This window comes from Neomonachus schauinslandi, chromosome 12, assembly GCF_002201575.2.
Source record: "Neomonachus schauinslandi chromosome 12, ASM220157v2, whole genome shotgun sequence".
NCBI classification, from domain to species: Eukaryota; Metazoa; Chordata; class Mammalia; order Carnivora; family Phocidae; genus Neomonachus; species Neomonachus schauinslandi.
In genome coordinates this window covers 76,541,974-76,567,489 of record NC_058414.1, presented here as the reverse complement: position 1 = coordinate 76,567,489, position 25,516 = coordinate 76,541,974, and the positions used below count along the sequence as shown (strand labels likewise).

General features: G+C 37.7%; 1 protein-coding gene across 1 annotated transcript in view; it reads right to left on the bottom strand.

The window, feature by feature from the left end:
- Positions 1–25,516, bottom strand: part of CPED1 (cadherin like and PC-esterase domain containing 1) — a 265,972-nt gene that overhangs the window by 185,918 nt on the left and 54,538 nt on the right. The window contains exons 3-4 of the mRNA XM_021699370.1: positions 24,497–24,603; positions 11,422–11,497 (exon numbers count right to left, since the gene is read on the bottom strand). Coding sequence (XP_021555045.1) covers positions 11,422–11,497; positions 24,497–24,603 — 183 coding nt within the window. The remainder of the gene's footprint in view (positions 1–11,421; positions 11,498–24,496; positions 24,604–25,516) is intronic.

Genomic DNA, 25,516 nt, shown 5'->3' with positions numbered 1-25,516 from the left:
ATTATTTTGAAGTTCCACACATTATATTCTCCAACACCAAACACATACACACAAACACACACACTCTTTCTTGATAGATTTAATTAATATAAAAATCAAATGTATATGTTAACATATTTATATTTATATTCACTTACCTAGATAGATTTAAAAATGTATAGATAAATGAATCAAAATTATAGTATAGTTCTCCTTTGCTTATTGAGTTTACTCACAAATCAAGTATGAAACTGTCAGAATGAATTTTCACCATTTTAGCAGCTAAAGCCTTGAACCTGATTTTTTTCTGCAACCTTCTTAATCCAGCTCCTGTAATCCCCAAATAGTTCAGCCCCTGATCGCTTAAAAATAAAGAGTTTGGCTACTTCTGTAAGAACTTTTTTATCTATTTTGAAGCAAGTTACATTTTTCAGGCATCTTATTAAGACTTCAGATTCACCACTAATATTTTTGTTACAAATACAGTGGCTCAGGAAGAACTGAGGTGGGGAAAATATCAAAATCACTGCTTGGGTGATGTAATTGTTGAAAATGACAACAAACATAGTATAGTTTATTTTAGCAGACTACATACTAAGTCATGGAATGTGTGTATACATAAAAAGATATAAAACTACTGATTAATAAATGCAGGTTGGGATGACAGAAGAACCAAATCCATGAAGTATAAATATAGTTTACTGAGTTTTCATTATGTAATGCGAAAAACCCCCAGTTTTATTGTTTGAGGTTCTTCAAAGCTTAATGAGTTTTTTGGCATTGTTTAGATGCAGTGCTAGTGGCCTATTTTATCATCAAAATAAGTAAATAGGGGCCTGCCATAGAGATTTAGACAACAAAAGGGATTATCGCTCTTACCACCTCTTCCTTTATGATCCATTGAAAATCAATGGATCATAATAATCAAAATTGTACATATTATAAGTGTGCTATGCAATGTTGTCTCTGGTATGTAACAGTATTTGGCAGAAGATAACAAACTCCAAGTGAAATAGAGACACCTACATGGTGGCATGAAGTATGGAGGTCGCAAACCAGTAAAGATTTACCAAACTTGCCCTACCAAAGAGTAGAGGGATCCCTCAGCTAGCTGGTCTTTAGCAAGACTTCAGAGAAGTCAACGAGCTGCCAAATGTTTACTGAAAAGTGGATATGCTGTCCCTTTCAAACTGGCCTAATGCCAAATGTGCAAAGTGTAAAGCCATGAGTGACAAAGAGCAAAGGACAATTGTGGGTCAGTGATCTCGGTCCAGCTCCTCCCAAAGACAAGATGACAAAGTGAGTCTCCTAAGGCTCACCCTCATCCACATATCCCAGGGCCACTGGCCACCACTGCCCTTCCCCTACATCTTGCCAGTGGCCAGGCATGAAGCACTATTAGGCACACTGACAAGCTTGTTTCTTACTTTTGAAGAAATGCCAAGTGGAAGGAAGAATTCTGTAGGTGCCAACTAACAAACTATATACTAAACAGCAGATATTTTTTCCCCATGTTCAAGGAAATGGAGCAAGGCTATGCTATCAGTTTCTAAAAACCTCCACTTGATTTTGGCTGCAATTAGTTAACTTAGAGATTTACGTCTCACAGGCAGAGCGGTAAATTTTATGGTTAGGTCAGACTGTGTAGGTGATTGTCCATTTGCATGATTCGGGAGTTTCCATGAGATTCTGACTGGTCTACAATGGTGTCTAAAATTCTTACCAATAGAATTATTCATTTGGGTTGAAGTATGTCCTGTGGGGGAAAAAAGTACATTTGAGACAGGAGAGCATAGCAGCACTAATTAATTTATTAAATCAGTTGGCTCTGGAGAGCAGAGAAGGTCTGAGAACGTGTGAGAACTGGGCTTTGAGGCAGGAAGTTAGAACTAAGCAGGGTGCAGAAAGACAAAGCCACATACAGGCCAGCAGAAGGGCACTTGGGTACCCAATGGACAGGATCTGGCTCTGGGTGCTGAAGAGAAGGAAGATAACTATTTTCTCACTTCAAAATGATTTGCATGGGGGACAGGGATATGGGTTTTTTCTACCTAAAGAATTCAGTGGACTTTATCATAACCAATCAAGTTGTTTTTGTCTGTCCAATATCTCTTTCTTCCCTTGGGGATCTGTTCTCCTCTCTGCATATGGATCTGGTGAACAGCCAATCACAGCTCCTTGCCTCCTCCACCCATCTCTGGCTGTTACGAGTTGAATTGTGTCCCCTCGAAATTCATATGTTGAAGTCCTAAGCCCCAGTACCTCAGAATGTGACTGTATTTGGAAAAAAAGGTCTTTAAAAGAGCTGATCAAGTTCAAATGAGGTCATTAGGGTAAAGGCAGGAAGAGGAGAGGACAGTTAAGTGTGCTGTTGAAAGGACAGCGGAAGGAGGAGCTTGGCTTGAGCAGAGTTAGGTTGAGGGAATAATGGGAGACCTGGCAGGAGTGTAGACTGCCTCAGCCCTTGGGGGTCTTGAATACCATGCTGAGGAGCTGGGCAGAGTGAGGTCGTTAAGAAAGCAGGATCCAGACTCATAGTGCCTATGTGCATATACCACTTGTTAGATGTGTGATCCTGGGAAATGTACCTAATTTCTCTACACTTGAGTAAAAGAGAAATAATAGTATCTCCTTTATGGAGAAATTGTGAGTACTGAATGAATTAATATATGTATGTTAATGCGACGGCTGGGTGGCTCAGTTGGTTAAGCGTCTGCCTTCGGCTCATGATCCCAGGCTCCTGGGATCGAGTCCCACATCGGGCTCCCTGCTCAGCGGGGAGTCTGCTTCTCCCTCTCCCTCTGCCTGCCGCTCCCCCCTGCTTGTGCTCTCTCTCTGACAAATAAATAAATAAAATCTTTAAAAAATATATATGTATATTTATATGTAAGAATATATTTTTAAGACAAAACATTGTTAATATACATTTTATATGTGGATATTGTATACATAGGCAAACATAAAATAATATAAAGTAGATTATGTATAGCATGTACAGGGATTACTCTTCTTGCTTTTATTTTTAACTCAACGATATAGACATTTTTCTGTGCCAATAAATGTAGATTTCCATCATTTTAAATATCTTTAAGTTTTCCACTGATAAATATGCCATAATTTGTTCACACTTGAAGTGTCTATTACTCTAGTATGTAAAAATTGTATATTAATAGGGAGGGTATGAAAAACTATATAACTGCACTCCATTTACATTTTTCTTTCTTTTTGTTTGTATTTTCTAATCTTTTCATAATGAATGTATCTTACTAATGTTATAAAGGCATAATGAAAGGAAAAGGTAAAAGGTATTTAAAAAACGCATGTCTGATTATTCTAAAAATTTTATTTCTGTTTTCATTAACTTCCCTCTCATAAGTGGCCAAAAACCTGAACAGGATACAGGAAGGAAAGAGAAGAACATTTCTAGCTTTCTATTTGGACAAATAGAATCATGACCATATTTTCTGCACCCACTGATATTAACTCTCTCTATTCTAAAGTTCCTTATCTAAAGCCATGATTCCCAGACTGAACTCTTGCTGGGGTCAGGTAGGTGTCAGGAAGTTGCTTCTAGGGGCCACCAAGAGGATGAAAAAACAAGAGCAAAGGAAAGGATGAAGAGAGTAGGATCCTACCCATTATCAATCAAAACAGTTCCATTTCTTTGTTAAATAGGGTTTCTGGGATTAATCCACGTAACATTCACTGCAATCTAGATAAATGCTCTTTTTTTCTGATTTAGGTTTTCTGGACATATCTCAGACACCCTGGCTTTCACAGGATCCACCGAGAAAAAGTTCTGAAGCACAATAGTCAGCAAGAAGTATTGGATTTCCTCTGCTCTGAATGTAGAACCATTAATCTGTAAGAAGTACTAAAACAGTACTGGGTAGGAAAGAGAGCGTATCTTCACTACTATCTTCCTACTCCATCCTTCTGGCAGTCAGCACTTAGCTTCTCCTCTAAAGAAATGGTGAACAAATATTTAAAGACCTTTGAGTTGAAGTGGTACAAAAATAGGAGCCTATCTAAGGGAAGTATATGTCCATGTCTGGGCTGCATGAATGATCAATCAACTGGGCAAGAAAATGTTAACCTTGTTCTTTTAGAAAGCACTAAGGTCATGAGTCTTTTGTCTGCAATGGTAATCACCTAGAAGTTGAAACTACCTTATGTAAATTATTGGTATCTTTCTGCCTTGCATATATGTAATAGTATATCAGTTCTCTAGTACTTTCATAAGTGCAAATACCTTCTTACTTAAAATGGGTAATTCTATCTTAGAGGAATGCGACAGTATTTTCGAATTTGCCTGCCCCTGTTCTTTGCCTCAAAGCATCAACTCAACATTCAGCTTGCAATAGGTAAATGGATGAATCCATCCAAGCTTTGCCAAGACCCTCTGATGCTGGGTAGGGCTCTCCTTCCACAACCCTGATCCCTTCCATTAACATCCTCTCTGGTCTTTCATTTAAAAATACTAGATTGGCTGTTATGTACCAGGAGCTATGACCATGCACTGAACTTGAGAAGTGAAAAATAAAGTCCTGCCCTCAGGGAGACTCAGTCCTTGTGGGAGGACAAACACATACAAATACATCTAAGATACCATGTGACTTGGCTATAATGGAGGTTGTTACAGGTACAATAGGAACACAGAGGAAAGAAAGTGTCGATCTCCAAAAATTGACTTCACTTGGAAAGTACTCTTGAGTAACAAAATACACAAAAATGTTCCTAGTCATTATTTCTGGGTTGGTGAATTCAGGATATTTATTTTCTTCTTTATACTTTCTTCATTTTAAAAACAATATGCTCAATTTGGAAGGAATGTGTCCTTGTCTCACCACTTGACTTTTCTGGGACCTACAGCTGAATGACAGATTAAGCTCCATGCTGGTATCTAACTTGTTTAGCCCAAATGATGGCTGGCTAAAACTGCAGCAGGCATTCTTTTACAAACCCCATCACACCCTCAGCACATTCTGCTTATACCCTGACCAAGGAGGGAGAGGGTCTTCTCTACCTACAGAGAATTGAACAGAGCATTAAGAACTACAACTTACTTCCATCAGCCTTAGGAGGCATGGAAGTTCCTCCTATATCTATAATGCAAGTGCTAGGCATAGTTCTTCATTTTTTTTGTTTGTGTTCTCATACGTATTTTAGAGAGAAATTAGGATAGGCTGCTTCAAGGGGCCACAAGCCAGCTGTGGTGGTGGTGGTGGTTGAGCTGACAACTGCAAAGTAGTATGATTTTTCTTTCCATTTTAGCAAGTGAGGCAGACATCCTCAGGATAAAAACAAACAAACAAAAAACAGCAAACTCATATTTTCCTCCAGTGTCTGTTGTGTAGAAGCAGCGAAGTCAGGTTGTGGGATTTTTCTATAATTGGTGGCTTAAGGGCTGGTGCGGAAGAAAAATACAAATGTTGCCAAGTGCTTGTAGGGAAATATTTCAAGTGGCAGACTAAGTGGTCCAGGCTTGGTAAGAAAGGAATTATGACCAAAAATGGCTGACAGAGAAAGTAGCAGAATTAAGAGCACTAAATGTGTCATTTGAGGTTCCAGCTTCTGGCATTGAAGAAGTGAAAATGCCATAAAGACTGATTATAAAGTCATGAATTAGTAAGCTTTCAAAGATGGGGTAGTGCTGGGTGGCGCAAGGTACCAAGCAAGGCTACCAAAGTTGGACACTGAAGTTGATGAGAAATGAAGGTCATGGATTTGATGACATCAAAGAGCTGTGAGGTTAGGAGGATGAAGGTCATCAGTATGGGCAACAAACTGACAGGATTGATGGCAGATTTTAAGTGGAGAGGAAGAAGTGAACCTGAGTGACAATTTCCTTGTGGAATATTATGAATGATCTGGATGTTGGTAGATGACAGTGAGAAGGAGTAGCGAAGAGACTCTGATGATCCCTCCCAACTGCAGAGATTAAGGTTTTAACAGAAAACCCAGCATCATTATTCTCAGGGGTTAGTAAAGTTACTGTTTTGTAGGGAAAATGAAAGCTGGAGTTACCAAGGGTTTAGGAAAGGGTTTAGGAAAATTCTGAGGGGAAGGAATATAGAGAAGTATAGGGATAAGGAGGTGGGAGAAGGACCACTGGGTGGGATCTGAATCTCAGTGGTAACTGAATTTTACAGGGATGAGAAACATGAGGGAATTTTCCCTAAGTTTTTCATATTGCAACATTGCTGAGGTACATCTGGGTGATGCCATGTGGTATACTGCCTTGTACGTTCCCACGTCTTCACCTCCTCTTCTCTTCTTGGAGACCAAATGGCTTATGTTAAAGAGTCTATAAATTTGATGTCAGGCCAAATCTGAAAATGTGTAGGTTATCTGACCTCTCAAGCTTCTGAATTTGCTATGAATTTATTTAAGTCACATCCCAGGTCCCTGACAACATTTGGGTGTGTGACTTCTGTTCTAAAATCTAACTTTGGATCAAGTCAGAGCATCAGAGAGCTGGACCTCATTGTTTCGTCCCTAGGCAGACTGCTATGAGGAGGTCTAATAAACTTGCTTTATTTATGAAAGAGATGGGGGAAAGATAACTCTGGCTGGAGTCTCAGTAATGGAGTGGATTTTTCCGGACAAGAAAGGAAGGGGGAAGAGTATGAGAGAATGCTGGCTTGAACTAGACTGGTCATGGTAGAGATAAAGTAGGTGGATCCAAGTAGCTTTGGAAGTGGACAGCTTGCCGATGAACTGAATGAGAATTTGAATGTACTTCCAGAAATTCTACCAATTAGAAATTCATTGGGTTTGAAAGCTTCTTTTATAAAAATGCAAATACATCTAAGAGGCTTATGACTGGCGTGAGGGTGTAATTTAGTCTGAATTAGTTCCATCAGCTTATTTTCTGCTATCACCTAGCTGAAGTCAGTCATACTAAAGAGATGAGTTTTATTTGGGGAAAGAATGTTTTGCATAAAGGATATAATCATGGGTGGGACAGGAGGTGGAAGTCTTTGGAAAGACAGAAACATGAAGGAACACACAGGAGACACAGAGAGAGGATGTCAGCATTTGAGAGGACAAAGAACAAGCAAGCTGGCCTTCTCTGAAAGTTTGCCTGATTGCCTTGTAGAGACAAGTCCCCAGTCCTTAACAATGGCTTGTAGACTTGTTTGAAGGAGAATATAGCAGAGGGGAGGAAAAAAAAAAAAAAGAAAGCAACAAAAATCCTGAAATGATATTAGGCATTGGCAAATTTCCATATTGCTTTGTTTAAATCCAAGCTAAGCTACCCAATTCCCTGACAATATTTCGCTGACATCATATAACAAATAGGAATTTTTAGACCTGAGATATGAAAAACAATCATCAGTGCCATGTGAGATAAATAACTCTTATTGATCAATGCTTAAAAATAATTTCAATTATGTTATTTTAAAGATACGTTTTATACTTGATAGGAAACATCTATAATTTTTTAAAGTCCAGTCTTCTTTAGATACAACAAAAGATTTTTTTTATTGTTTTCCTTTGTCTTCATATACCCACATTTTATTATAAAAATGAGGATACAGATCCTAAAGTGTTCAAAATGCTTCCTATGCATCAAGTCTGGGTACATTTCAAGCTTCACGTGAAAGCCAATGCTGAGAGCTAAGATAAAACTACTGGAAAGAATGAGTAATGCCCCCAAATTTGGCACACTTCTAACCAGGGCTTGTTGGATGATGATACTGCATAAAAAAGAACAAAAACAACAACTCACAACTCAAGTAAAACCATTTTCTGATGTCTTGTTTTATATTTATATCTCAAATATGGGAAAGAAATCTTTTTTACCTAAAAAACAAAGTTACTAAAAAGCAACAAAAACCATTAGCCAGAATTTGGGCCAACTAAAGTTATGAAACTGTTTTTTTTTTTTTTTTCAAAAGGCAAAGCATTAAATGGCAAGGTAAAAATAAATCTCTGTGTTAGCCAGTAAAAATTCCATGGATTTGTGCCTTTCAAAGTGAGTCACAAGTCTAATGGCAGGTACACTCAGCTTGGCGATGGAACGGAACAGACTGTGTTAATCTCACATGCTGTCTTCAAACACTCCTCTACCTCTGGCCCAAACTCTGTCCTGCTACACATGCACGGTCCCAACCATGTTTACCAGTATGATCCACCCTCCACTCTTAGCATTGCTGTCTCCACCCACTGCTTAAGATAAAGCCTGGGACAGCATGTCCGCATGAAAAAAATGCACAGTGGAATCATGGAATCTCAACATTATTAATCCTTGCCAAACTTTGCATGTTTATAGACAAGGAAACTGAAGCACCAGTAGGCTTTAAATCTTGCTCAGAATTATACATTGATTAAGCTTCAGAGCTAGAACTTGTCAGGTATTCTTCTCTGAAACTATTGGGAGACACTTCTCCAGGCAATTTTTACATTTCTGTACATTTTGCAAACAGAGCCACAGACAATCTTTGTTCTGAACTATCTTTTCAAAGATATTTATATAGCAGATAGCCTTGAAAAATATAGATTATGTCTTGCTCTGGAGCAAAGAGAAGGTTTTGTCCAGTATAACAAAAATAATGTCTCTCTCCGGAGCAAAGGGCAGGCATGCTCACTGCCCATTATAAAACATTCTAACTCCCTAAGCTCAGAGCTCGTCTACTGAAACGCAAACCACTAAGTATACAAGTGTCACCTAGCCCACTTCTCATCACCCTGTGGGAACTGGGATTCAGTAAACCAGTGCAAATGCTGGTAGTCTGCCTACCACTATTGCTGTAAATAATAGAGCTGTTTGTCTCTGACCCAAGAGTCTCATGTCTTCTGCCTGTGCCCTGGGAAACAGTGGCAGGCAGACTTGTGAGCTTGGAAATAGGGTGAAATCTCAAACCCTTCACAGTTTTTGCCAGAAACATACTCACAGTTTTTGCCAGAAACATAAAACCATAGTGATAATCAATCATATAAAGAGAAAAAATATTAAATTTTGTGAGTCCTGTTGCTTGATGTTTTGAATCTAGGATGACATTGTTGGAGCACTATGTGTTAGGTATAATATATATATATATATATTTAATTTTTGTTAAGATTTTATTTATTTATTTGACAGAGAAAGACACAGCAAAGGAGGGAACACAAGCAGGAGGAGTGGGAGAGGGAGAAGCAGGCTTCCCAAAGAGCAGGGAGCCCTATTCGGGGTTCAATCTGTGGACCCTGGGATCATGACCTGAGCTGAAGGCAGACGCTTAATGACTGAGCCACCCAGGCACCCCAGGTATAATATATAATATGCTTTATTTTTCAAATCCAATTACACACACACACACACACATATATATATATATAGGATCTACTATGTTTTTAAAATTTAACTTATGAAATGGGTTTCATTAGCCTCACTTTATAGATTAAAAAAGCAAACAGAAAAACTAACCACTTCTGAATCACAGAGCTAATAGGTGGCAGAGCTAAAATCCCTGGTTTCAAAAATTTGTGTCTTGTCTACCTCCAAATGAAACACAGCCTAAAATGGCACAGTCCATTTGGTTTTAAATAAAATGGCTCAATTATAAAGTAGTTTGCTTATCTTACCTCTTTAATAATAGTATATATTTAGGTACTAACATGTTGCTATCTAATCTGTAGTCAATATTAAATATTCAATATTCATAATGAATAGAATGTTTTTAATCTTGTGAATACTGAGTTTATACCACATAGTATATATTCGTAGCAACAGTCTACAACAAAATCTATTGTATACAAAGCTTAAATCAGAAAATAATCCTGTGGCCTATATGCTGTCCTCTAAAGCTACACATCTAAGAAAATTATCTTTAGCTAGAGACAAATAACATGATAATTATTTTAATAACTTTAAATTTAAATAAAATTATTTATTTAAAAGGCAATATATTCCGTGAAATTATCCTGTTAGTCACAGAGCTAAATAGAAAATTGAAACACTAGACAGAGTGGAGAAAGGACTACATTATGTCTAGAACCTATAGATGTTCTTGAGGAAAAAATAATATTTAAAACAAAAGAAGACAGTTAAAAGCTTCTTAATGGCAGATAAGCAAAACATAAAATATGAGCTTATGTAAGAGTTGTTTGGGGAATTTTTTTAAAGTGGTAACCCACTTCTGGATATAAATGAGCTTTTATTCCTATGATTCTACATGTTCTGCTGACTCCAAAGCTAAAGAAACTTAATGTTTTGAATCAATCATTTTGAAATGTAAGTAGCAACAAAGAAAAACATACTTTAAAAATATGCAGGCTCTGTTCAAAATGTAAACAAATTCTTTTCTTCAAATTGCCTAAAGGATCCCTAGATACTTACTTATAATATATTAATGGAAATAATTATTTTACTTGCATCTCACAAAAACATTTTTTTTAATAAAATAAAAAACTACCCAGCTGGAAGTTTACAGAAACAAAATGAAACAAAACTTAGAGATTATGGAGTCAGTTACAATTGCCATAGAAAAATAATAACTATAAAACCAAGTTTAGACAGCTATTTTTAAATTTTAGATGAATACCTTATATTGAAAGTTGAGTTGTTGATTCATTTTTACTTTATTTTAATCCTTGAGAAATGACAGTAGAAGACTGTAGTCTTTACGATGGGGCGTACCAATGTAGTATATGTTTTGTGTGAAGCAGAAACTCCACGGAAAACCCTATGGGACATGAGGTTTCTGATCCCACTAGGACACAAGTTAAATTTTTTAAAATAGAATTGAAGCTCTGCAGATCTAAATTGTAATTATATACTGAAATACTTTCTAGGGCCATAAGCTGTTTAACATTAAATGGATTTTAAACAAGAAATTTGAGGAACCCTTTCACTCATGGGTTTTAAAGTAAGCTATAATTTGATCTCTGAAGACTCATAGACCATCTGATTTTTTTTTTTCACTTTGGGAATCGATTAGAAAATGAGATGGTAATTTTTGCCCCAAATTTCTAATGTTGTCAAGACATGGTATTTACTCATTCAGTATCCTGTCTGAAACACACAGACAAATTGAGGGAATTTCAAAAAGCAGAAACACAAATTTGTTAAAATCAGAATTACTTAATCATGAAGAAATACATTTTTTTAAACCTTGTTTTATATAATTAAGAAGTATTTTAATAATTATAATAATTGCTTTTAAAATAAAACAGCAATAATTTTCAAGACAAATACAAAAGAAGAAAGGAACATTCACCCAGAAAGTTAGAAGGCAAAATTGAAAGAAAGAATACCAATGCTATGCTTGTATTCCTTTTTATCAGGGTCTCCCTATGGGCAAAACCTTGTGGATTCTGGGAGATTTGTGATAGTGGAATGATAGACCAAGGAACTAAATATAAGGATCTGATATCTCAGATTTCATTATTTGGTATCTGCTGAAGCAGCCTACATAACTCACATGTTTATGCATAAGGAAGCAAACTAAAGATTACCTGGAAATCTTCTAATTATTTGACATAATCCTTCTTTTCTGCAAAGCTGATGCTGTATATCTGGTAATATGTTTACCTGAAAGGAATGAAAAGATTCTAGTGAGTTAGGTATTCATGAATGTTAAAGCAAAGGAAATGCAAAAACCCACAGGGTAAAGTGGTGAACTATTGTCTACCCTGGCTACAACCTACCTTCAAATCTCTTCAAGTCAACATTCAAATCCAGAACAGTAAAGTGGTTTATTTGATAATATAAAACAAAAACTTGCCCTTAGAAAATTTTAAAATATTTGGGAATACTTCTGAAAACCTTGATATATTTCAAAGCCATGATATGTGCTAAAACTAAAAGGAAATACTTATGTCCTTATGGCAAATAGGGTAATACAAATAACTTGAAAGTTGACAATTATGCTTTGGCAGAAAATAGCACTAAACGGGGGCGGGGGGGGAGGAAAAGATGGCAGAGGAGTAGGGGACCCTATTCCAACTGGTCCCCTGAATTGAGCTGGATATCTACTAGACCACTCTGAACACCCACAAAATCAGCCTGAGATGTAAGAAGATATATCTGGATCTCTACAAACAGAATATCACAGGCAGTTGGTTTTGAGGTATGAAGTGGGGGGCCGTGATTCTGTGGGCAGATATTGGAAGGTAAATGGAAGGGGGAGGGAGGCTTTGGGATCCTGCACCACCGGTTCACAAAAGCTTCCCATGCTGGGGATGGGGCAGACTCAGACCAGTACCGGTGGAAAAGGACTTTAGGGCAGCCCCCGGGACTGAAACCTGGAGCTGCAGGGGCACGTGTGTGAACTGGAGGCGGCTGGCGGTTTTAAAGCACAAAGGTCAGAGACATGCTCTGACCTGGAGGCGAGGACTGGGAGTGCTGCTGAGAGGCGCATAACCCAGGAGGCTGCAGTTTTTAGCAGCACAGACAGAAACGGAGATAGTGTGGCCTGGAGAGCTCACTGAAGAACAGACTGTGATCTCTCTGCTCTGAGGCAGAGGGTTGGAAATAGTCTCTTCTGCTCTGACTCTAGGAAGAGACACGGAAAGCCACCAGGGAAAGCCGCCAGAGAACAAAAGGCCCCCAAAACCGGTTTTTACTGAGCCCATCCCCCCCCCCACAGGGGGCAAGGCAACTCTGCCCAAACAGGGTTGCCTGAGTAACAGCGCTGCAGACCCCTCCCCCAGAAGACAGGCTGGGAGAACAAGAGGCCGGCAACCCTAAAGTCCCTATAAAACAGGTGCCTCTTGCTTGGGTTGTGGTCAATAATTTGAACTCTGTACATTCCCTCAACCACCCCTCAACAGAATGACTAGGAGGAGAAACCCCCAAAATAGTCAAGACTCAGAGACTGTGACTTCTGCCACAGATTTACAAATGGATACAGAGATAACCAAGATGTCGGAAATGGACTTCAGGGTAGCAGTTATGAAGACAATAGCTAGAATGGAGAAATTGATTAATGGCAACATAGAGTCTCTAAGGGCAGAAATGAGAGCTGAACTGGCAGAACTTAAAAATGCTATCAATAAGATCCAATCTAATCTAGATACTCTAACAGCTAGGGTAAACAAGGCAGAAGAATGAATTAGTGATCTAGAAGACCAATTGATAGAAAAGAAGGAAAAAGAGGAGGCCTGGGAGAAACACCTCAAAATCCATGAAAACAGAATTAGAGAAATAAGTGACGCCATGAAACTTTCCAATGTCAGAATTATTGGGATCCCTGAGGGGGTGGAGAGAGAGAGGACTAGAACATATATTTGACCAAACTGTAGCTGAGAACTTCCCTAATCTGGGGAATGAGACAAACTTTCATGTCCTAGAGGCAGACAGGACCCCTCCCAAGATCAAGGAAAAGAGAACAATGCCCCAACATGTAATACTAAAACTTGTAAATCTTAGAACCATCTTAAGGGCAGTTAGGGGAAAGAGATTCCTTACATACAGAGGGAGGAACATCAGAATAACATCAGACCTATCCACAGAGACCTGGCAAGCCAGAAAGGGCTGGCAAGACATATTCAGGGTACTAAATGAGAAGAACATGCAGCCAAGAATACTTTATCTGGCAAGGCTGTCATTTAGAATGGACGGAGAATTGCAGAGCTTCCAAGACCAGCAGAAACTGAAAGAATATGTGACCACTAAGCCGGCCCTGCAAGAAATATTAAGGGGGGGTTGTATAAAAGGATAAAGACCCCAAGAGTGATATAGAACAGAAATTTACAGAGACAATCTATAGAAAAAAGGACTTCACAGGCAACATGATGACAATAAATTCATATCTTTCAATAATCACTCTCAACATGAATGGCCTAAATGCTCCCATAAAATGGCACAGGGTTGCAGATTGGATAAAAAGACAGGACCCATCCATATGCTGTCTATAAGAGACTCATTTTGAACCTAAAGATACATCCAGACTGAAAGTGAAAGGACGGAGATCCATCTTCCATGCCAACAGACCTCAAAAGAAAGCTGGGGTAGCAATTCTTATATCAGACAAATTAGATTTTAAGCTAAAGACTGTAGTTAGAGACACAGAAGGACACTATATCATTCTTAAAGGGTCTATCCAATAAGAAGATCTAACAATTGTAAATATCTACACCCCCAACATGGGAGCAGCCAACTACATAAGCCAACTGTTAACCAAAATAAAGAGTCATATTGATAATAATAAGTTAACTGTAGGAGACCTCAATACTCCACTCTCAGCAATAGGCAGATCATCTAAGCAGAAAATCAACAAAGAAACAAGAGCTTTGATTGACACACTGGACCAGATGGACCTCATAGATATATACAGAACATTCCACCCTAAAACAACAGAATACTCATTATTCTCGAGCGCACGTGGAACTTTCTCCAGAATAGAATACATACTGGGTGAAAAATCAGGTCTCAACCGTTACCAAAAGATTGAGATTATTCCCTGCATATTCTCAGACCACAATGCTTTAAAACTGGAACTCAATCACAAGATAAAATTTGGAAGAAATTCAAACACTTGGAAGCTAAAGACCACTCTGCTCAAGAATGTTTGGGTCAACTAGGAAATCAAAGAAGAACTTAAACAATTCATGGAAACCAATGAGAATGAAAACACATTGGTCCAAAACCTATGGGATACTGCAAAGGCGGTCCTAAGGGGGAAATACATAGCCATCCAAGCCTCACTCAATAAAATAGAAAAATCCCGAATTCACCAACTAACTTTATACCTTAAAGAACTGGAGAAAAGGCAACAAACGATGCCTAAGCCACGCATTAGAAGAGAAATAATTAAGATTAGAGCAGAGATCAATGAATTAGAAACCAGAAACACAGTAGATCAGATCAACAAAACTAGAAGCTGGTTCTTTGAAGGAATTATTAAGATCGATAAACCTCTGGCCAGACTTATCCAAAAGAAAAGAGAAAGGACCCAAATTAATAAAATTATGAATGAAAAGGGTGAGATCACAACTAACACCAAGGAAATAGAAACAATTATTAGAAATTATTATCAACAACTATATGCCAATAAATTGAGCAACGTGGAAGAAATGGATGCCTTCCTGGAAACCTGTAAACTACAAAGACTGAAACAGGAAGAAAGTGACAACCTGAATAGGCCAATAACCAGTAACAAGATTGAAGCGGTGATCAAAATCCTCCCAAAAAACAAGAGTCCAGGGCCTGATGGATTCCCTGGGGAATTACCAAACATTCAAAGAAGAAATAATACCTATTCTCCTGAAGCTGTTTCAAAAAACAGAAACAGAAGGAAAGCTTCCAGACTCATTCTATGAGGCCAGTATTACCTTAATCCCCAAACCAGGCAAAGACCCCATCAAAAAGGAGAATTTCAGACTGATATCCCTGATGAATATGGATTCCAAAATTCTCAATAAAATCCCAGCTAATAGTATTCAACAATTCATTAAAAGGATCATCCACCATGACCAAGTGGGTTTTACCTCTGGGATGCAAGTGTGGTTCAACATTCACAAATTAATCAATGTGATAGAACACATTAATAAGAGGAGAGAGAAGAAACATATGGTCTTCTCAATTGATGCAGAAAAAGCATTTGACAAAATACAGCAACCTTTCCTGATTAAAACTCTTCAGAGTGTAGGGATAGAGGGAACATTCCTCAATTTCATAAAATCCATCTATGAAAAACCCACAGCAAATACCATCTTCAATGGGGAAAAGCTAAGAGCCTTTCCCTTAATATCAGGAACACGACAAGGATGCCCACTCTTGCTACTATTGTTCAACATAGTACTAGAAGTCCTGGCAACAGAAATCAGACAACAAAAAGAAATAAAAGGTATTCAAATTGGCAGAGAAGAAGTCAAACTCTCTCTCTTCACAGATGACATGATACTTTATGTGGAAAATCCAAAAGCCTCCACCCCCAAATTATTAGAACTCATACAGCAATTCAGTAATGTGGAAGGATACAAAATCAAGGCACAGAAATCAGTTGCTTTCTTATACACTAACAATGCAACTATAGAAAGAGAAATTAGACAATCAATTCCATTTACAATAGCACCAAAAACCATAAGATACCTTGGAATAAACCTAACCAAAGAGGTAAAGGATCTATACTCTAGTAACTACAGAACACTCATGAAAGAAATTGAAGAAGACACAAAAAGATGGAAAAATATTCCATGCTCATGGATTGGAAGAATAAACATTGTTAAAATGTCTATGCTGCCCAAGGCAATCTATACCTTCAACACCATCCCAATCAAAATTCCAGTGACATTTTTCAAAGTGCTGGAACAAACAATCCTAAAATTTGTATGGAATCAGAAAAGACCCCGAATCGCCAAGGAAATGTTGAAAAAGAAAAACAAAGCTGGGGGCATCATGCTGCCTGATTTCAAGCTATATTACAAAGCTGTGATCACCAAGACAGCATGGTACTAGAACAAAAACAGACATATAAACCAGTGGAACAGAATATAGAGCCCAGATATGGACCCTCAACTCTATGGTCAAATAATCTTTGACAAAGCAGGAAAAAATATGCAATGGAAAAAAGACAGTCTCTTCAATAAATGGTGCTGGGAAAATTGGACAGCTATATATAGAAAAATGAAACTCGACCATTCTCTAACACCATACACAAAGATAAACTCAAAATGGATGAAAGACCTCAATGTGAGACAGGAATCCATCAAAATCCTAAAGGGGAACATAGGCAGTAACCTCTTTGACATCGGCCACAGCAACTTCTTTCAAGATACATCTCCAAAGGCAAGTGAAACAAAAGCAAAAGTGAACTTTTGGGACTTCATCAAGATAAAAAGCTTCTGCACAGCAAAGGAAACAGTCAACAAAACAAAGAGGCAACCCACAGAATGGGAGAAGATATTTACAAATGACACTACAGATAAAGGGCTGGTATCCAAGATCTATAAAGAACTTCTCAAACTCAACACCCAAAAAACAAATAATCAAGTCAAAAATGGGCAGAAGACATGAACAGACACTTCTCCAAAGAAGACACACAAATGGCCACAGACACATGAAAAAATGTTCATCATTAGCCATCAGGGAAATTCAAATCAAAACCACATTGAGATACCACCTTACACCAGTTAGAATGGCAAAAATTGACAAGGCAAGAAACAACAAATGTTGGTGAGGTTGTGGAGAAAGGGAAACCCTCTTACACTGTTGGTGGGAATGCAAGTTGGTACAGCCACTTTGGAAAACTGTGGATGTTCTTCAAAAAATTAAAAATAGAGCTATCCTATGACCCAGCAATTGCACTACTGGGTATTTACCCCAAAGATACAGATGTAGTGAAAAGAAGGGCCATATGCACCCCAATGCTCATAGCAGCTATGTCCATAATAGCCAAACTGTGGAAAGAGCTGAGATGCCCTTCAACAGACAAATGGATAAAGAAGATGTGGTCCATATATACAATGGAATATTACTCAGCCATCACAAAGGATGAATACCCAACTTATAACAACATGGATGGGACTGGAGGAGATTATGCTAAATGAAATAAGTCAAGGAGAGAAAATCAATTATCATATGGTTTCACTTATTTGTGGAACATAAAGAATAACATGGAGGACATTAGGAGAAGGAAGGGAAAAATGAAGGGGGGGAAATCGGAGGGAGAGATAAACCATGAGAGACTGTGGACTCTGAGAAACAAACTGAGGGTTTTAGAGGAGAGGGGGGTCGGGGAATGGGTTAGCCCAGTGATGGGTATTAAGGAGGGCACGTATTGCATGGAACACTGGGTGTTATATGAAAACGATGAGTCATGGAACACTACATCAAAAACTAAGGATGTACTGTATGGTGACTAACATAACATAATAAAATTAAATTAAATTAAAAAAAAACAAAACAAACAAAAGAAGAAAATAGCACTAAACATACCTCAAAACCAACTAAACTCTGAAGTTCCAAAGGCCCTCAGTGATTTGAATCACAGACATTTAGTGGAAATTCAGTGCTAATCCTGTTTCAAACTTTAATATAGAGACTTCACTTCACATTGAAGGGCATTATTGCTTCTAGATATAAAATCCAGTAATTACAAAACTGTTTTCTAACAAAAATTTGTTCTTAGAAAGCTTCATAGACATTATCATAAATTCAAATATATATTCTACCTTATAAAGAAAAGACATAAACAAGCTTAATTCTTTCCTTCGCTTCTGAATTTACAGATGGATTATCTAGCTATTATCAAACAAATTCCAAAAAGAGTGTCCCAAATGGCAAAGCCTTGTTAAAACCAACAGAAAGAGATCACGGTAAATTAGCTTGAAAAGCAGATTCATTTCTGAGAAATTATTGATTACTTTCAAATTAACTCACTCTAAACTTATCAAGTATTGTAGTTTCTCCATTGTGTCCTACTAACGGGGCTATTTGAAAAGAACTCAGCTGCAGTTTAGAAGAGAGAACCATTTGGATGTCTTCTTTGGAAAAATGTCTGTTCGTGTCTTCTGCCCATTTCTTGATTGGATCATTTGTTCTTTGGGTGTTGAGTTTGATAAGTTCTTTATAGATTTTGGATACTAGCCCTTTATCTGATATGTCATTTGCAAGTATCTTCTCCCATTCTGTTGGTTGTCTTTTGGTTTTGTTGACTGTTTCTTTTGCTGTGCAAAAGCTTTTTATCTTGATGAAGTCCCAATAGTTCATTTTTGCCCTTGCTTCCCTTGCCTTTGGCAATGTTTCTAGGAAGAAGTTGCTGCGGCTGAGGTTGAAGAGGTTGCTGCCTGTGTTCTCCTTTAGGATTTTGATGGACTCCTGTCTCACATTTAGGTCTTTCAACCATTTTGAGTCTATTTTTGTGTGTGGTGTAAGGAGACATCCAAATGGCCAACAGACACATGAAAAAGTGCTCAACATCGCTCGGCATCAGGGAAATCCAAATCAAAACCTCAATGAGATACCACCTCACACCAGTCAGAATGGCTAAAATTAACAAGTCAGGAAACGACAGATGTTGGCGGGGATGTGGAGAAAGGGGAACCCTCCTACACTGTTGGTGGGAATGCAAGCTGGTGCAGCCACTATGGAAAACAGTATGGAGGTTCCTCAAAAAGTTGAAAATAGAGCTATCATACAACCCAGCAATCACACTACTGGGTATTTACCCCAAAGATACAAATGTAGGGACCTGAAGGAGTACGTGCACCCGGATGTTTATAGCAGCAATGTCCACAATAGCCAAACCATGGAAAGAGCCAAGATGTTCATTGACAGATGAATGGACAAAGAAGATGTGGTATATATACACAATGGAATATTATGCAGCCATCAAAAGGAATGAAATCTTGCCATTTGCAACAACGTGGATGGAACTGGAGGATGTTATGCTGAGTGAAATAAGTTAATCAGAGAAAGACATGTATCATATGACCTCACTGATATGAGGAATTCTTAATCTCAGGAAACAAACTGAGGGTTGCTGGAGTGGTGGGGGGTGGGGGTGATAGGGTGGCTGGGTGATAGACATTGGGGAGGGTATGTGCTATGGTGAGCACTCTGAATTGTGTAAGACTGTTGAATCACAGATCTGTACCTCTGAAACAAATAATACATTATATCTTAAAAAAAAAACTAATAATGTAATGTATGGTGATTAACATAACATAATAAAAAAAAAGTATATAATGAAAAAAAAAATAAAAGAGAGAACCAGAAACACGGGTTATAGTCCCACTTACGACATTTAACAGAATCGTGACCTTGAACACATCACTTTGCTTCTCTCTTAGAGCTTTTGGTCTCTGAGTTCCACTGTCTTACTAAGGTTTTGATCAATTCAGTAATTCAATCATCAGTTGTAGTTTTTACAAAATGATTCACTTAGAAGTGCTCTGAAACAGTTTGTTGATTAAACATTCTCCAACCCTGGCCATCTTGTTAACTCTATTCATTCAGTCAGCAAATAGTAAACTTCAGCCCACAGTGTGTAAGAATGAAGCCAGGGCTTCTGCTGAACCAGCTCTGGTGAAATCTGCTCGAGCAACACTGTTAAATACCCAAGTTTGAAAGTCTCCAAAGATTCCAGAGTCGGAGTCACTTACATTCTTATGGCACTGGGAGTGCGGAGGCTATAAGTATAGAACACCATAGATGTTAGTAAGGTCTACATTTCTCAAATTCAAAAAATGAGAAAGTTCAGAGGCTAAAAGTAGAAAACAAAGAAGAGTTTTCAGAAGGTCCTTAAGGGGCGCCTGGGTGGCTCAGATGGTTGAGCGTCTGCCTTCAGCTCAGGTCATGATCCCAGCGTCCTGGGATCGAGTCCCACATCGGGCTCCCTGCTCCTTGGGAGCCTGCTTCTCCCTCTGCCTCTCTCCTCTCTCTCTCTCTCATGAATAAATAAATAAAATCTTAAAAAAAAAAACAAAAACAAAAACAGAAGGTCCTTAAGTTTCTAATTCAGACTTCCTAAGAAAGGCTGGAGGGAAGAGAGAGAATACTGCAAAAGTATGGAGAAACTACAATAACGGTTGTTTGTTGTTTTGTTTTGTTTTTAAGATACTACACAAAGAATCTTTCTAAATTAGATTGTCAAAAGCTTTAAAAGTCAATAAACTTGAACTATTTCCCCCCCCCCACATCAGGCAAAATCACTTAGTTGCTAATGACTACATGGAAACTTTCATAGAAGGACCCAGAAAGAAAAGTAGCATTAGGTAAATATCACTAAAGGCTATGTGTTGACAAGGTCCAGTTTAAAAGTTTCTCCCACTTTTTGAAGAGCTCAGAACAAATGTCCTGTTACAGCAGATGCTTGGAACATCCCTGATGTGCTGTCCCATCCTATACAAACTGAAAGGAATATAAGAGTCCTGATCAAATGGATGACCAAAACTGAACTAATGGGACAGAAGATTTCATATAGATATATATGTATAGATGCTGCAAAGACAGAGTACAGCTTGCAGAGATTTCAGACAGAAGTATAGGTCGCTGTGTCTTATCAGAGAGGTGACTTTCCATGTGAGACCTGAGGTCAGAAGAATAAACTGACTCAGGATCAACATAGCATTTGCTTCAAGAAAGCAGAGCCAAGCCAAGGGAAGCAACTGCCATCAGGCTTCCACCTTCTATGTTTCCATCCCCCACTCAATGACCTCTTCCTGTGTGCCTTCCTCCAAAGCACATCTTTGGAATTCACAGAATCTCAACAGATAACATAACCAAGGTGACATGTGACACCAGAAATATCATTTCCATTCTGCTCTGTAACAGAGCACCAAACTAAGCATTTCAACTGAATAAATTGGCACAAAGAAACATATTCAAGGGCTATGGGTCATATAGCTACAACAAATCAACTATATTACATGTATTTTCCATGTGTTTTCATTGTTAAACCTAATAATGCTCTTCTATATCCTAGTGCTTGCTTTTTACTCTTATGTTTATGTACATCATAAAAGATTTCCGTCATTACCAAAAGGAACATCAAAGAAGTTTTAACTTGGATCAGCTGACTTTTATACAATGAGCTTCTCCATCTTAACATTGCAATATTATTTTTTAATAGGCTTTATTACTTTTGGGTAGTTTTAAGGTTGACAGCAAAATTCAGCAGAAGGTACAGAGATTTCCCATCTACCCATTGCCTCTACATCTTCCTCCATAAACAACCACCCCACCAGAGTGGTACCTTTGTTATACTTAAGGAATATACATTGACACATCATTATCACCCAAATAATTATTTTCAGTATATAATGCTTTTGGATTGGGTTTGAATGCTTTCCATACACATAGACGTATGTGTATGTTTCATATAAGCTGCTGTTTTTCTTGGCATAAAACCTTTCATATCTTTGAAAGGATTAGAATGCATATGGAAAATGATAATGATGTCTGAGCCCTGGGATATTTCTGAGATCAAACTGAGAAAAAGGAAATGTACATTTAGAAAGATTTCAATCCCCACATACCTTCCACAATCCTAATCTGTGGGTAATCTACATCTAAATTTTCCTATTACATACATATTATCAGAAGCAAAAGTAAAAAATCATTCTTATTTTGAGACATAGTTCATTAATAAGAACAACAGCATATCAGTTATAAACATTTAGAAAGTGTTTATAACCTAAAACTGAAACTACAGTAATACCATTAACTTGGTAAGGAGAGTAGACATTTGAATTTGGACTATTTATAAAAGCACCCCAGGCAAAAAACTGGGAGGGCTCACTCATGAACACTGAGAGTGACACCATTTCACACAGTATCTTAAAGGACTGCTCCTTTTCTTCATTAGACTGGTACACAATTCTACTGTTTATCTTATCAAAACTCAGATGTTCTCCAAAAGGTGTTCAGTATCTTCCACAAGGAAGAGAATTAATGACAAGAGTCTTTATCTCCTTGTCTCTCCCATACAATTATCATTCCATCAAATTCACCTGAAAATGTGCTCAAATGCTTTATCCTAAGAGCCATTTCAGAAGTTCTCAGTGATCCAAGTACTAAAAACAGCATCATGGTTCTAGGGACTGCTAATCCTACAAACATTTAGAGCTACAAATGAATCCCTCTGCTCTTGAAATGTTAGAACCTTTCTGTTAAAGGTGAAATGCAGCCCCAGTTACTAAACTTAGTGTTACCCCAAATAGTGGACCTCACTTCACTTTCCACATCACGGGGACCAATACAGTTTTAAAATCATGTTCCTCTCCTTCTGACTAGAGAGATGTTGGGCCATTCATTTTTTAAAACAAATCTTCTGATCACTTTCATCCAGCACTTAAATTCCAAAACTTTGATGTGATGAGTAATCCTAATTTGAGCCGGGGTTCTTTCTTTGTTCATCTAAGAATCCCCAACAAATTTGAAGCAACTTCTATTCTGAATATTTATGTTGACATAAATAAGTCATGGTTCATAAATCTTCAAATTATTCAGGCTCTAAAGTGACAGCTTTCTAATGTGTACCACTTAGAACTTACGAATTCTTTAAGAATATTCATTAGCACAGGCTGTAAATGCAGTCTTAAATATTTATTTAGAAAAATTGTATAGTGATGTGGTTAGGAAAAAAAAAAATTGAAGTCAAACTGCCTGAGTTTGAATCCTGGTTGCTTCATTTATTAGCTATGAGGACTTAGGCAATTCTCTTGATTTTCCTGTGCTTCATTCTCCTCATATGTAAAGAATGGACATAAATATGTGAGCACTTAGAATGATGCATGGCACCAATTGGAGGCCTTGGCAAGAGATTGTTGGGTAGGAATGGAGAGAGTACATATATCTCCCTGGCTGCTTCTTCACAGGGCTATGATTTGGCAATGACTATATTTCCCTACGTTATAGCTCCTTTCCAGTAATCCCTCTTTCTTGGCCTTAGCTCTCATTAGGTTTTGCTAACCAGCCCTTCTATATACTCTTCTTTAGACCAAGGAGGGTAGTAAAACCTTACAAGCCTATTGGTCCCTGGGGACCTCTAATCTTTCTTTTTTCTTAATCATTTTTTATTAGATTCTCTCTAATTTTCTTTCTCTTATTTTGTCAAAACCTCAGTAAATAGCTCCTTCATTAGTTTCTCTTCATTAAATCCTTTCAAGTATGGCATTTGTCTCCTGCTTGGAGGTTAACAGATACTCACAGGGAAGACTGTAGACTTTATCCTATAGCTGATGTAAAGACATTCAAGATTTAAGTGCAGGAGGAACCAGGTTAGTTCAGCATTTTATTTTTCATCCTGATAACTGTGGGCAGGATGGATTTCAGGGGCCAAATACTTGCTTCAGAAAAAAGTAGTAAGGAGGATTCTACAATTAACCTGGTAAGATAAGGTGACTGGCCAGAATAAAAATAGTGAGTATGGATATTTGAGAGATAAGATACTTGAGAAGCATTTAGGAGTTAAATTCCCTAGTACTGGTAATTGATAGAATGCAGATGACAAAGGAAAGGAAGGGATCAGAGGTGAAGGCCGGATTTCTACCTTAGGAAGTGACAGAGTGATTGATCATGCTTATGACCAATAGAACAGAAGTCCTGCCGAGCTACTGAATGCAAGAGTAGAAGTGATTTACCAGGGAACATATGAGCTAGTTTTCTCCATGTTGAGTCTGAGGTGTCTGTGTGATATAAAAGTGATGTTTAACATGTGAGCCTGAAGCCTGGGAAAAGACTTGAACTTTAGATGTTACTTTTGGGAATCATCAACCACCTTGGGAATGGTGTTGAGGAGCTCCACAGGCATCTAAAGTATGAGCAGAGGAAAGGAGGTTATGAAGAAAACAGAGAAGGAAAGGCCAAAGATTTACAAGAAGGAAAAAAAAATCATGTGCTCAGCCCAAAGGCCAAGGGAGCCAAGAGTTACAGGGAGGAAGGAGATATCAAGACTGTCAATTGCAGAAATATCAAATTATCAGTGTAGCTACTACAATACTATTTCACTACTGAGAAATAGCTACTAGTTTTGATGTTTTGATGCTTTTCTCACATTTCAAAAAATACTATGGACCAAGAAATGCTGGTGTTAATATCCAAAGCGCTGTTAAAATCTGTAAACATTTTGAAAAAAATATTTACCTTTTGATGTAAACCTAAATGGCACATGTCTTCCTTGGATATGCAGGGTTTTCCACCAGCTTCCCTAGAAGACAGGCAAATGAGCAGATCCCAAGAGCCCAAATCACCTATTAGCAAAAGAATATTGAAAAACAACTTTTTATCAGATTTTTGAAGGCACCATTTTTAGATTTAAGAATGTTATTATTTAAATCCTAAAACACAAGAAAAATGATTCTGAATATATTTAAAAGTCAATATTTGAAGTAACTAAAATTTTCAACTTTTCTAATTTAGAAACATTTTTATATTTAGTATTGTATCAGGGAAAATTCACTTATCTAAAGCAATGTCATAAAACTCCTTTAAAAGACTAAAAGTTAAATGTTTTAGGTCACTAAGTTCATAAATTTATAAAGTCTTATTTGGAGATTGGGAGGAAAGATGATTATAAACTCTTTTAATAAAGATAGGAGGTGATTGCAAAATCAAATAATGATAAGCCAAAACACCAAATATTTTGTTTTAGATTTTGGTATCACCATTACTTTTTTTTTTTTTTTTTTTTTTTTTTAAATGTTTTATTTATTTATTCATGAGAGTCAGAGAGAGAGAGAGAGAGAGGCAGAGGCAGAGGGAGAAGCAGGCTCCCCGCCTAGCAGGGAGCCCGATGCGGGACTCGATCCCGGGACTCCAGGATCATGACCTGAGCTGAAGGCAGTCGCTTAACCAACTGAGCCACCCAGGCGCCCGGTATCACCATTACTTTTCACAAATCTGAAACAGATATACTTTTATATGATTTCTTACAAAGAAAAAGTGTGGTCAGCAGAAAATAAAGTTTAATGAAAATTTAAAAAAAACAAGTTTTGTCTAAAAGGAATTTGTAGTCTAGTTACAGATAGCAGAGTTGAGCTCAAAATACAGAGTATAACATGGACTAAAGTAAATGATATTTCAGGACAAAACTCTTTGCCAATAAATCTAGTAACTTGACAAAATAATCTCAGAAGAATACATTCTTGCATAATACTTGAACAT